The sequence below is a fragment of the Heterodontus francisci genome, chromosome 30, assembly GCF_036365525.1.
Source record: "Heterodontus francisci isolate sHetFra1 chromosome 30, sHetFra1.hap1, whole genome shotgun sequence".
In the NCBI taxonomy this organism is placed as follows: domain Eukaryota; kingdom Metazoa; phylum Chordata; class Chondrichthyes; order Heterodontiformes; family Heterodontidae; genus Heterodontus; species Heterodontus francisci.
In genome coordinates this window covers 34,679,843-34,692,862 of record NC_090400.1, presented here as the reverse complement: position 1 = coordinate 34,692,862, position 13,020 = coordinate 34,679,843, and the positions used below count along the sequence as shown (strand labels likewise).

Genomic DNA, 13,020 nt, shown 5'->3' with positions numbered 1-13,020 from the left:
CTCCCAGTACATAAATTGCTGCTTGCACAGATATAAAATTCCAGAACCTTTTTATTGTAATGTTTATTATAGCATGTCTATATCCAAAATAATCCATACATAGCAGTGTTAATCTACACATTGTAAACATTTATAACATACATTTTAATAGTCCATCTTTTCAGCTTTATTTTAATGCAGATTTCCTTTATTCATAAACTTCTACAAATATATATTAAGCTTCAACAACTGCATCTGATTTTCAATGAAGTCAATTTCACTTGAATTTATATATAATTTCCCTCTACCATTTACATTATTTTACTTTCATCTCTTTATTTTTAGCCAGCATTCTTTTTATTCCCAAGAATACCTAAAATATACCAGCAGAGTAATACATTCTCCATTATACTATTCAATCCTCCTTCCCTTATCAAACACATATAAATCTGCTCACAATCAAGGAATTTAAACCTGAAAATGCCACAAACCCCACCCCCCCCCCCGCCCGCAATGTTCTGTAATGAAACGCAATGTGACTCATTCAATTGGCATAATCAGTGGACCTGATAGAGTAAGTTGCATAGGCTAAAACTATATATTTGACTCTGAACTAAAATCAAGGTGTTGGTCTGAATTTTGCAGCAGGAATGATGGCAAGCCTGTCAGCATTCGCCATCATTACTCCTTTGAAACTGGCAGCAGTTTCTGGAGTTCGCACATGCACAGTAAAATGCAGAAATCCTGCAGTTGCTGTCAATGATTCTATATTTCTCCATAGGATGTGCTGTTGGAGACCCCACAGACTGCAATTAGAAATCACTGAATTGAGGAAAGCTTACCCATTTATGTTGTAATATTGCTGTTAAAATCTCCCGAAAAAGTTGTTTCTTGTTAATGATGTGCAACACCAACAACTTTATTTAGCGCCTTTCGTGTAATAAAACTTCCCATGGTGCTTTACAGGTGCATTATAAAAAAAGTATGGCACAGAGCCACCAAAGAAGATATTAGATCAGGTGACCAAAAGATTGCTGAAAGAAATGGGTTTTAAGGAGTGTCTTAAAGGAGGAAAGCGAGGCAAAGAGGTGTAGGGCAGGGAGGGTATTCCAGAGCTTGGGCCTAGGCACCTAAAGGCACGGCTGCCAATGGTGGAGCAATTAAAATCAAGGATGTACAAGAGGCCAGAATTAGAGGAATGCATATATCTTGGAGGGTTGTGAGGCTGGAGGAGATTACTAGGTTTTTAGTGACATACTAAATCATAACTATTGCTGAAGAGCCTCTATGGCCCTGGAAAACTAATTCTGTATTTGTGTAATGTCAGATTTTTCCATTCTAATTTATGTTTTTCAAAATTTATTTTTAAGTTGGTTTGATATTGTTTCTAATATGTATGCCCAATCTTTATTTCACTCTCTGTAAAAATTTATTAAAGTGAAGGATAATCCAGTGCGTTTTTGTTGTCTGTGAGCATACTTCAATGTGATTGACTGCTTACCGTGCTTGATAACATCACTGTTGCTGGACACCTGGAGGTCCCTTGGCTTGGCGCCAGATTCACATTAGCATTGGGAAAGGTAAAATTCATGCCATAGAAATTACACCGCCACTGAAAGCAAAATCTTAGCCATGGAAATTGTTTTGTGGTCAGAAATTCCTTCAATCAGGATATGATGTGTATTTTGCATTTAGTCAGAGTTTAAGATGGGTTATGCCAATATAGTTATACAGTAAAAACATGTGACTGTGACAAGTAGCGAGTGCCAGCCCAGGTCTGGCAATATGGCTGGCATGCGCTAACAGTTCGTTCGTTCTTTCTTTCTCTTGGTGCCTCACGTCTTCATGACTTCTCAAAGTACCTAAGAGTGTTAGCATGGATCTGCCTTTAGGAATTTTTCTCCATCGCCTACTGCACTGAGGTTTCCCAACATCACTTTCTTTATACTCTTTTTCAAGGATGGACCTGGATGGATTATTGATGAGGCTTTTTTGCACAATGAAGATTTACTTTTATTAGGAAATATCCTGTTAAATATAGAGTTCTTTGTCTAAACCTTGGTTTGAAAAGCCTGCCTTAATGTCATTCACCTGCAATTAACTTCTTGAGCCTTCACACGTGCCTTCTGTCCATGATCAATCAGGCCTAGACCTACATCATCTTTTCCTTATCTCAAGCTGTTCTCCCTGATCAGTTGCATCATCTCCAGAAACATTCCACCTCCAGCCTTCAAAGCTACTTGCAGAAGTTTCATTCAGTTATTTTTGTCTAAGGCTGTTTGTAAGACCTGTTGAGCTGTTCAGAACAGCCATTTGCTTCATCTGATCTTATTTCTTTTTAGACTATTGAACCATAGCGTTGTTCACTAAAGTACCTTCTATTCTACTTCCATGCACTAACTTACATATTTCAGTAAGCATCTTAATTCGGCAACGTTAAATGAAGAGCCCAACACAGCTGTGTAGTGCGGTTGTTTGTTTTAAGTATCTACCCAGTTTTCCCATTCATTTGACTATGGCCCCTTTCTGGGCTAGCTACAACTGTTACTACCCAAGAATAATCATTCCACCCGACTACTAAATATGCTAGTCTAGGCATATTTCTCATTTCTAACAAAAGTGACTAGGTATTAAGTAGGAACGGCTACTAATGAATACCGGGATGTGTTTGCTCACTGTTGAATTATGGTAATTTGAAGCTCTCAAAAGCAAATATATTCTCTACTCAATTAATTGTGATTTTTCTAATTTTTTTTCCAATCAAAATTTTGTTTTCCAATTTTTGTATTTCAGAAAAGATGCAAATGCTGCAATGCTAAGTAATTACGAGGTAAAGTTTCAAATTTCTGTGTCCATTTCAACAATTGAAAAATAATTTCTGTTTTACAGCAGCTATTTGATTCCTGCTTAATGACAACATATGTCATTTTGATGTGAATTTTACTGCAATCTGTTTTTGTCGTGTGATCAGACTTTTTCTGCAGACCACTAGTCCCACGCATGCCAAGTAAAAGTATGGGAACAATTAACCTATACACATTTGTTCATCTCAAAAACTTTATAAAATGTGTATCTTTCGCATTCTTTGCTTCTCCTTACTCCTGTCTAAGAGCTAAAATACAGATATCTTTTACTTGATCATAATATGAATAAATACAGTTTGTGGTCTCTGTAGGAATGCAAAGTTTGCATATGAGGAGTGGTTCTGCTCATTCAGCAAGGAGCAATAAAGTTTCCAGGGAGTGCAGGCTGAAGCAGTGTAGCTATACCATTGCAACTCTGTCGCCAGTTTGCATGCTCTGTGGGCATAGCTCCCCTGCTGGAATAATGGGATTGCTGAGTCACCCCTATCATGTAATACATTGAAATCTCAGCTGAGAATCCACACCTATCAGCGGTCTTTCATCCTTTTGTTCTCCATTGTAGGTCTTTAAGCTTCTGACTGATCTTAAAGAGCAACGGAAAGAAAGTGGGAATAAGAAACATAGTGCTGGTCAGCAGAATCTCAACACAATAATGTATGAGGTAGGTGGAATACAGCAATTGTGTGTTGTCAAGATTTGCACTTTTTTTTTAACCCCAACCTCAATATGAAGGAAAGAGAATTGGTCTATCATGGATGAACATGTGCAGATTTAATGGTGGTTGACCAAATTAGTTTTGCTGACAAGATACCTTGTGGGAATTCAGGATCAGGTTCTTTAGAAAGTGTATAAATATTTTTATGTACTTTGCTGCACTGTTGGTTTTCATCCAAAAGTTAAATACAAAGCAAAATTACCAGGAAACTTTAAAGGAAAAGTATGTTTTGTCTCTGCATTGTTACGACCGACTGCTCCTGTCAAAGCCCCCAATCAAAATGTACGATTCTGATTGTGGTGGGAGAAACGCACTGATAATTCAATCCCGTCGCTCCACAGGTCACCTAACATATCATTTTAAACTTTCCAAATTAAAGAAAGACCCAGCCAAATTGTACCATCTATTAACCCCCGAAACAGGCTAACTAAACCAGGTATCTTTAAATTAAATTAACTCTTTAATTAGAAGAACTAAATTATTAAACACTATGAAGATATAAACAACATTTAAAATAGAAAAAATTAGAGTCCTTGCAAATTTACAGTCCAGTGTTGCTTGAAGTCGTCAGAGTGTTGCTTTCCTTCTCCAGCGAATTTCAACAATTAACGACTTGCAAATACTTTCAGTGGAATCAAGCTGACTTTAGAGTTTTTGAGGGATAAAAGATTGTCACAGTCTAACTTCCCTTCAATTTAAATTGCCAGAGATCTCTATTTTGGCTTGACTTTTTCTTAGAATTTTGAGAGATAATGATAAATAGACTAAAATCCTATTCCTTCAGTTTAAATGGTTGAGAGCTCTTTTTCAGGTGTGCTAAACACAGCTGTATCCTCTGTGTCTGTTAGAACAAACTGTCTTCAACTAAAAGCCAGTTCAAAACTGAATTGTAACACATGTATCGCATGAGGCTCACTCCCAGTGGCTGTATCTATGGTAACGAGAATGCACCCTTTGAATTGCAGTCTCCAAATGGCTGTTTCTAAGGCAACGAAAATGCACCTTCCTATAGTTCCTGAGGCTTGCTGGTTCTTAAAGCAATACTGATCCCTTGCAAGTCTGAAAGGAAAACTGCATGTTCCGAAAAAAAAAAACTACAGGACCATGACAGTATATATGTATGTCTGTCTGTCTCTCCTCCCTCCAATATATTAGCTGTTGCAGATAAGGAGTCTAGCACAGCCTTTCGGGCAAGCAGTGTTGGGAAGGTTATAATTAGCTCAAAAGATGATTACAGCAGTGGAGGCGACATGACCTTAGGCTGTGGAGGGAGGGTGTAGCAGTGAAAGTGGAGCGAGAACAGAGAAGGAAGGAGAAAAGAACAAAACAGAATATCTTTCAACCTGATTAGTTTTCCCTTCTTCCTCATTATAATCCCTCTACCCTACTAGATGAGGGGAGGGGCGGGTTTGAGGAAGTTATTGCATCCTCGGCTCAATCTTAGGTCGTCAGAGTGTTGCTTGAAGTCCTCACTTCAAGTAGCTATGCTACTGGACTCATATATTCCAGAGTCCTGGACTAATAATCTGGAGATGCAAGTTCAAATCTCTCCTGGTAGCTGCGGAATTTTTTTTTTGTTAGTTTAACAGAAAGCTAGTATTAGTAACGGTGACGATGAAACTACCTGATTGTTCTAAAAGCCCAACTGGCTCACTAATGCCCTTTAGACAGGGAAACCAGCTGTCTTTACCTGGTCTGGCTGATATGTGACTCCAGACCCACAGCAACATGCATAACTCTAAACTGCCTTCTGAAATGGCCTAGTAAGCCACTCAGCTGTATCAAAACTGTTACAATGGATTGCAGGGGTTCAAGAAGGCAGCTGACCACCACCTTCTCTAGGGCTATTCGGGATGGGCAAAAAAATCCTGGCCTTGCCAATGGTTCCCACATCCTGTGAATGAACTAAAAAATAAAGCTCAGTGACAGGGAGGGAAGTTTATGCACTTACAGTTCAAGGCAGCAGTTTATGGGTACAGGAATACACTGAGCAACTTTAATAATCCCCCCAGCCCCGAGCTCATGTTGGTTTTGGGGCTGGTGGGGATGCGGCAGGTGAGAAATAGGGCTTTATGCTTCTAGGAACATAGGAAGAAAGGAACAGGAGTTGGCCATTCAGCCCCATGAGCCTGACCCGACATTCAATGAGATCATGGCTGATCTGCAGCCTAACTCCATATACCTGCCTTTGGCCCATATCCCTTAATATCTTTGCTTAACAAAAATCTATCTCAGATTTAAACTTAACAACTTTTCTAGCTTCAACTGCTGTTTGTGGGAGAGAGTTCCAAACCTCTACCACCCTTTGCGTGAAGAAGTGCTTCCTAACATCTGTCCTGAACGGTCTGGCCCTAATTTTTAGACTATGCTCCCTAGTTTTAGAATCTCCAACCAGTGGAAATAGTTTTATCTTTATCTAGCCTGTCTTTTCCTGTTAATATCTTGAAGACTTCGATCAGATCACACCTTAACCTTCTAAATTCTAGCGAAAACAGGCCTAATTGTGTTATCTCTCCTTGTAACTTAACCCCTGTAGTCCAGGTGTCATTCTTGTAAACCTATGTTGCACTCCCTCCAAGGCCAATATATCCTTCCTAAGGTGTGGTGCCCAGAACTGCCCACAGTACTCCAAGTGGGGTCTAACCATGGTTTTGTATAGCTGCAGAATAACCTGTATGTCTTTATACTCCAATCCTCTAGATTAGATTAGAGATACAGCACTGAAACAGGCCCTTCGGCCCACCGAGTCTGTGCCGAACATCAACCACCCATTTATATTAATCCTACACTAATCCCATATTCCTACCAAACATCCCCACCTGTCCCTATATTTCCCTACCACCTACCTATACTAGTGACAATTTATAATGGCCAACTTACCTATCAACCTGCAAGTCTTTTGGCTTGTGGGAGGAAACCGGAGCACACGGAGAAAACCCACGCAGACACAGGGAGAACTTGCAAACTCCACACAGGCAGTACCCGGAATCGAACCCGGATCCCTGGAGCTGTGAGGCTGCGGTGCTAACCACTGCGCCACTGTGCCGCCCCTGTGGATATAAAGGCTAGCATTCCATTAGCCTTTTTGATGATTTTCTGCACTTGCTCGTGGCATCTTAAAGATCTGTGCACCTGAACCTCCAAGTCTCTTTGGACATCCACCATACTTAACCTCTTCCCATCTATCCTTGCAGGTCCTGACCCCATTAATTTTGGTAGGGTTGCGGTAAGGAGGAGATTTGTTGAAGTAACTTTGCTGCTCCCTTCATTCAGCTATCCATTCAGTAATTTTTCACTGTGAAATCCTATTAAAGACATTGATTTTTTTGTGAATGTTGTGCTCATTAAAGTGAATTGTATCAACATTGGGAATGCTTTTTACAGCGTTATCATTCAGTATCAGCAACAAGCATCCTAGCACTGCCAGCTACAGAGCAAAGTTCACTTCTCTTTGTTCCATAATGCTTCCTTGGCCACAACCTGCATTTACACCAGTTAGCTTTTATCTGCTATTTATGCCAGTCATCGTTAAGTGAGGTTGCCAGTTAATGCTGCATGAGTGGTATCAACGAATTAGAAATTAGTTGAAGCTGACCATATTCATTTACATAGAACTCTTACAGCTGACAGAGAAGAGACCTACTATCGGTCAGTATTAGATTTGAACCCAGGACCTAGGAGTGCAAGGACAGTGCCAAACCAATCCACTGCACAGTTTACCTGCTCAGCTACTATCCTTATTGTTTTAAAAAAAAAAAAAAAAAAATCCTGGTGGTAGACCTTCATTTTTAGTTGTTCTTGTGCTCCACGGAAGAGCTTGTCTAGAACTTACATTTCATCTACATTGAAGTCTTGAATTGTATCTTTGTACATTTGTTTGGAGGTGAAAGGATGTTCAGTTATTGTGAATACTTTGAAAAGCAATCCTTCAGAGCGTTTGCTATCTTATGCTCCATAGCTTCAAGCCTGTTTGTATCTTTTAATATTCTCAACTCTTCTCTGCCAGAACTCTTTATATTATTGTACTAATTTTTTTGTTTACAGTTACATTTTGCCTCTGCAAACTATGCTTTTTTTTCTAGGTCTTTCCAAGTGCCTCTGAACTCCCCTTTTAATTTGTTTCTGCATGGTCCTATATGCATCCCACTGAGCCCTTCCCTTTTCTCCCTGCAGGATGTATAGAGGTCATATCTTCTCCACCCCCCCCCCCCCCCCCCCCCCCCCATTATTTTCCTTTAAATTTTTTTTTGTTGGTATATTTAGGGTCATTCTTGGTTAGTCTGTCTGAGCTTGTTGATCTTGAGCATGTATTTGTCCGCATATCCAGCATTATTTAACTAAAATGCTAAGCTTTTGTGGATAATATATTGGGCTTTAAGACGGGTATGGATTATAAAAGTTGAGATGTAATAGTGAGCCTATATCAAACCTTAGTAAGACCACAGTTGGAGCACTTTGTGCAGTTTAGAGCTACATGCTATGGGAAGCATGTTGAGGCAATAGAGAAGCTATTGCACAGATTCACCAAGATGGTGCTTGGTATGAGAAAATACAAATATGAAGACCCACATGGAAAATTGAGAGAGTTTTTATTAGAACAGTGGAAATTATCGGGTGATTTGATAGAGGTATTTAAAATTTTGAAAGGATAAAAAGATAAGAACGACTTGCAATAATATAGCTTCTTTCACGAACACTGGATGTCCCAAAGCACTTTACAGCCAATGAAGTACTTTTGATGTGCAGTCACTGATGCAATGTGGGAAATGCAACAGCCAATTTGCACAAAGCTAGCTCCCACAAAGAGCAGTGTGATATTGGTCAGTTAATCTGTTTTTGTGACGTTGATTGAGGGATAACTCCCTTGCTCTTCGAAATAGTGCCGTGGAATCTTTTATGTCCACCTGAAAGGGCAGACAGGGCTTCCGTTTAACATCTCATCTGAAAGCCAGCAGCTCTGATAGGTCACATCTCTGCACTGGAGTGTCGGCCTTGATTTTTGTGAAGTCCTGGAGTGGGACTAGAACCCATAAATTTCTGACGCCGAGGCCTGAGTGCTACCAACTGAGCCACAGCTGACCTACTAGACAGGAACAGAGTATTTCCAGTGGTTGAGGGGTCTAGTTTGAGAAGATGTAGATATAATCTTAAAAGTAAGATTTAGGATGGAGGGAAACTCTTTTGACATGGAAGATTGTGAAACTGAAAAGCTCTACTGGACTTGATGATTCCAGGAGAGACCATGTCAACTTTTACAAATAGAATAGATAGGTAGTTGAAGGATAGGGGATGAAAAAGATAAGAGAGTTTGGGCACATGGGATTAAAACTTGTATGGAGGTTGAAACGAACACTGTAAAAGTTTCTATAGGTATGTGAAGAGAAAAAGATTGGTGAAGACAAATGTAGGTCCCTTACAGTCAGAAACAGGGGAATTTATTATGGGGAATAAAGAAATGGCTAACCAACTAAATGCATACTTTGGTTCTGTCTTCACAAAGGAGGATACAAATATCATACCAAAACTGTTGGGGAACACAGGGCATAGTGAGAGAGGAAGTGAAAGAAATCAGTATTAGTAGAGAAATGGTGTTGGGGAAATTGATGGGATTGAAGGCTGATAAATCCCCAGGGCCTGATGGTATGCATCCAAGAGTACTTAAGGAAGTGGCCCTAGAAATAGTGGATGCATTGGTGGTCATCATCCAAGATTCTATAGACTCTGGAACAGTTCCTACAGATTGGAGGGTAGCTAATGTAACCCCCACTATTTAAAAAGGGAGGTAGAGAGAAAGCAGGGAATTATAGACCAGTCAGCCTGACGTCGGTAGTGGGGAAAATTCTGGAGTCTATTACCAAAGATTTTATAGCAGAGCACCTGGAGAACAGTGGTAAAATCGGACAGAGTCATCATGGATTTACGAAAGGGAAATCCGACGGCACAGTGGCGCAGTGGTTAGCAACGCAGCCGCACAGCTCCAGCGACCCGGGTTCACTTCTGGGTGCTGCCTGTGCAGAGTTTGCAAGTTCTACCCGTGACCGCGTGGGTTTCTGCCGGGTGCACCGGTTTCCTCCCACAGCCAAAGACTTGCAGGTTGATCAGTAAATTGGCCATTGTAAATTGCCCTTAGTGTAGGTAGGTGGTAGAAGAATGGTGGGAATGTGGGATTAATGTAGGATTAGTATAAATGGGTGGTTGTTGGTCGGCACAGACTCAGTAGGCCAAAGGGCCTGTTTCAGTGCTGTATCTCTAAATAAAAATAAATAAATCTACTAGAATTCTTCGAGGATGTAACTAGTAGAGTTGATGAGGGGGAGCCAGTGGATGTGGTTTATTTGGACTTTCAGAAGGCTTTCGACAAAGTCCCACATAAGAGATTAGCATGTAAAATTAAAGCGCATGGGATTGGGGGTAGTGTATTGGAATGGACAGAAAATTGGTTGGCAGACAGGCAACAAAGAGTAGGGATAAATGGGTCTTTTTCCGAAAGGCAGGCAGTGACTAGTGGGGTACCGCAGGGATTGGTGCTAGGACCCCAGCTATTCACAATATATATTAATGATTTAGTTGAACGAACTAAATGTAATAGCTCCAAATTTGCAGATGAGACAAAACTGGGTGGGAGGGTGAATTGTGAGGGGGATGCAGAGAGGCTTCAGGGTGATTTGGACAAGTTGAGTGAGTGGGCTAATGCATGGCAGGTGCAGTATAATGTAGATAAATGTGAGGTTATCCACTTTGGTAGCAAAAACAGGAAGGCAGATTATTATCTGAATGGCTTTAAATTGAGAGAGGGGAATATGCAGCAAGACTTGGGTGTTCTCGTATACCACTCGCTGAAGGGAAGCATGCAGGTCCAACAGGCGGTAAAAAAGGCAAATGGTACGTTGGCCTTCATAGCGAGAAGATTTGAGTACAGAAGCAGGGATGTCTTGCTGCAATTATATAGGGCCTTGGTGAGGCCACACCTGGAATATTGTGTGCAGTTTTGGTCTCCTTATCTGAGGAAAGATGTTCTTGCGATGGAGGGAGTGAAGCGAAGGTTGACCAGACTGATTCCTGGGATGGCGGGACTGACTTATGAGGAGAGATTGAGTCAGTTAGGATTATATTTGCTGGTGTTCAGAAGAGTGAGAGGGGATCTCATAGAAACCTACAAAATTCTAACAGGACTTGACAGGGTAGATGCAGGAAGGATGTTCCCAATGGTGGGGGAGTCCAGAACCAGGGGTCATAGTCTAAGGATACAGGGTAAACCTCTCAGGACTGAGATGAGGAGAAATTTCTTCACCCAGAGAGTGGTGAACCTGTGGAATTCACTACCACAGAAAACAGTTGAGGCCAAAACATTGAATGTTTTCAAAAAGGAGTTAAATATAGCTCTTGGGTTAAAAAGGATCAAAGGGTATGGGGCGAAAGCCGGAACAGGCTACTGAGTTGGATGACCAGCTATGCTCATAATGATTGGCAGAGCAGGCTCAAAGGGCCAAATGGCCTACTCCTGCTCCTATTTTCTATGTTTCTATGTAACACTGACTGGGCCGAATTGCCTGTGACAGCATTGCTGTTTCAATGTAAAAAGTGAGTGTTGTGATTTAAAAGCAGTGCAAGCAAAGGGGTCCAAAACACCACTCTAAAGAGTCTGATTTCCTGAAAGCAAATTGATTCAGGGAATCTATGTTTCTGAACGTTTGGTAAGGTTTTCAAATGAACGTACAATTTTTACAAATTCAGTGTGAGGATCCCAAGAATCTTTTTTCTTTGAGCAGCACCTTTGGGGCTCCAATCATCCTTTAGCTATTTTTCAGTCAGGAACTTTTGCAGGTGTTGGTGACGAGAAGCACATAGAATTCTGTTGGAAATGAAACAAAATATTTTAGTTATTAGATAATCCCTGGTAGTTTCTCAGCTGCAGTATTGCACCAGATTGAACATCTTGTTGCCTAGGAAACCTTGCAGTTAATGTTCCTCTTGCATTCTCTCGGTGGTGATGGTCTCCATAAAGCACAACAAGGGCGTAAGATGCTTTGTTTGATTCTATAGTAATAACATGAAGGTCGACAAGTCTATTTAAGGAACATGGTCATATAGAACAGGATTTGATTCTGAAGGCATCTAAATTATACTGAGCAACAGTTAAACAGCATGTATATTGTACGACAATTGGGCAGCACCTCCATGCAAATACTGATTAACCTGTTGTTCGGTATAATTTAGTTTTTCCGATACGGATCAGAATCCAATATAGCTGGATTATTGACAATTTAGATGAGGAATTTTTGGATTTCAGTTTTTATTTCTGTTGCCGTTTTTTTAACTTTTATTCAATATCTCTGACCTCCTTGTCTCGAGCGACAATGGGTAAGCGCCTGGAGGTGGTCAGTGGTGTGTGGAGCAGCGCCTGGAGTGGCTATAAAGGCCAATTCTAGAGTGACAGACTCTTCCACAGGTGCTGCAGAAAAATGTGTTTGTCGGGGCTGTTACACAGTTGGCTCTCTCCTTGCGCCTCTGTCTTTTTTCCTGCCAACTGCTAAGTCTCTTCGACTTGCCACACTTTAGCCCCACCTTTATGGCTGCCCGCCAGCTCTGGCGAACGCTGGCAACTGACTCCCACGACTTGTGATCAATGTCACAGGACTTCATGTCGCGTTTGCAGACTTCTTTAAAGCGGAGACATGGACTGGGTCCATACCAGTGGACTGATACCAGTGGCGAGCTCGCTGTACAATGTGTCTTTGGGGATCCTGCCATCTTCCATGCGGCTCACATGGCCAAGCCATCTCAAGCGCCGCTGACTCAGTAGTGTGTATAAGCTGGGGATGTTGGCCGCCTCGAGGACTTCTGTGTTGGAGATACGGTCCTGCCACCTGATGCCAAGTATTCTCCGGAGGCAGCGAAAGTGGAATGAATTGAGACGTCGCGCATGGCTGATATACGTTGTCCAGGCCTTGCTGCCATAGAGCAAGGTACTGAGGACAAAGGCTTGATACACTCGGACTTTTGTGTTCCGTGTCAGTGCGCCATTTTCCCACACTCTCTTGGCCAGTCTGGACGTAGCAGTGGAAGCCTTTCCCATGCGCTTGTTGATTTCTGCATCTAGAGACAGGTTACTGGTGATAGTTGAGCCTAGGTAGGTGAACTCTTGAACTACTTCCAGAGCGTGGTCGCCGATATTGATGGATGGAGCATTTCTGACGTCCTGCCCCATGATGTTCGTTTTCTTGAGGCTGATGGTTAGGCCCAATTCATTGCAGGCAGCTGCAAACCTGTCGATGAGACTCTGCAGGCACTCTTCAGTGTGAGATGTTAAAGCAGCATCGTCAGCAAAGAGGAGTTCCCTGATGAGGACTTTCCGTACTTTGGACTTCGCTCTTCGACGGGCAAGGTTGAACAACCTGCCCCTGATCTTGTGTGGAGGAAAATTCCTTCTTCAGAAGACTTGAACGCATGTGAAAACAGCAG

At 41.5% G+C, this 13,020-nt stretch overlaps 1 protein-coding gene across 2 annotated transcripts in view; it reads left to right on the top strand.

Annotated features, from left to right (window-relative positions):
- Positions 1-13,020, top strand: part of crcp (calcitonin gene-related peptide-receptor component protein) — a 129,879-nt gene that overhangs the window by 15,899 nt on the left and 100,960 nt on the right. Inside the window, exons 2-3 of one of the 2 annotated variants that reach the window (XM_068009968.1) lie at positions 2,773-2,809; positions 3,406-3,504. In XM_068009968.1, the coding sequence (XP_067866069.1) occupies positions 2,773-2,809; positions 3,406-3,504 (136 nt within the window). The remainder of the gene's footprint in view (positions 1-2,772; positions 2,810-3,405; positions 3,505-13,020) is intronic. The other variant, XM_068009969.1, reaches the window with a different exon arrangement.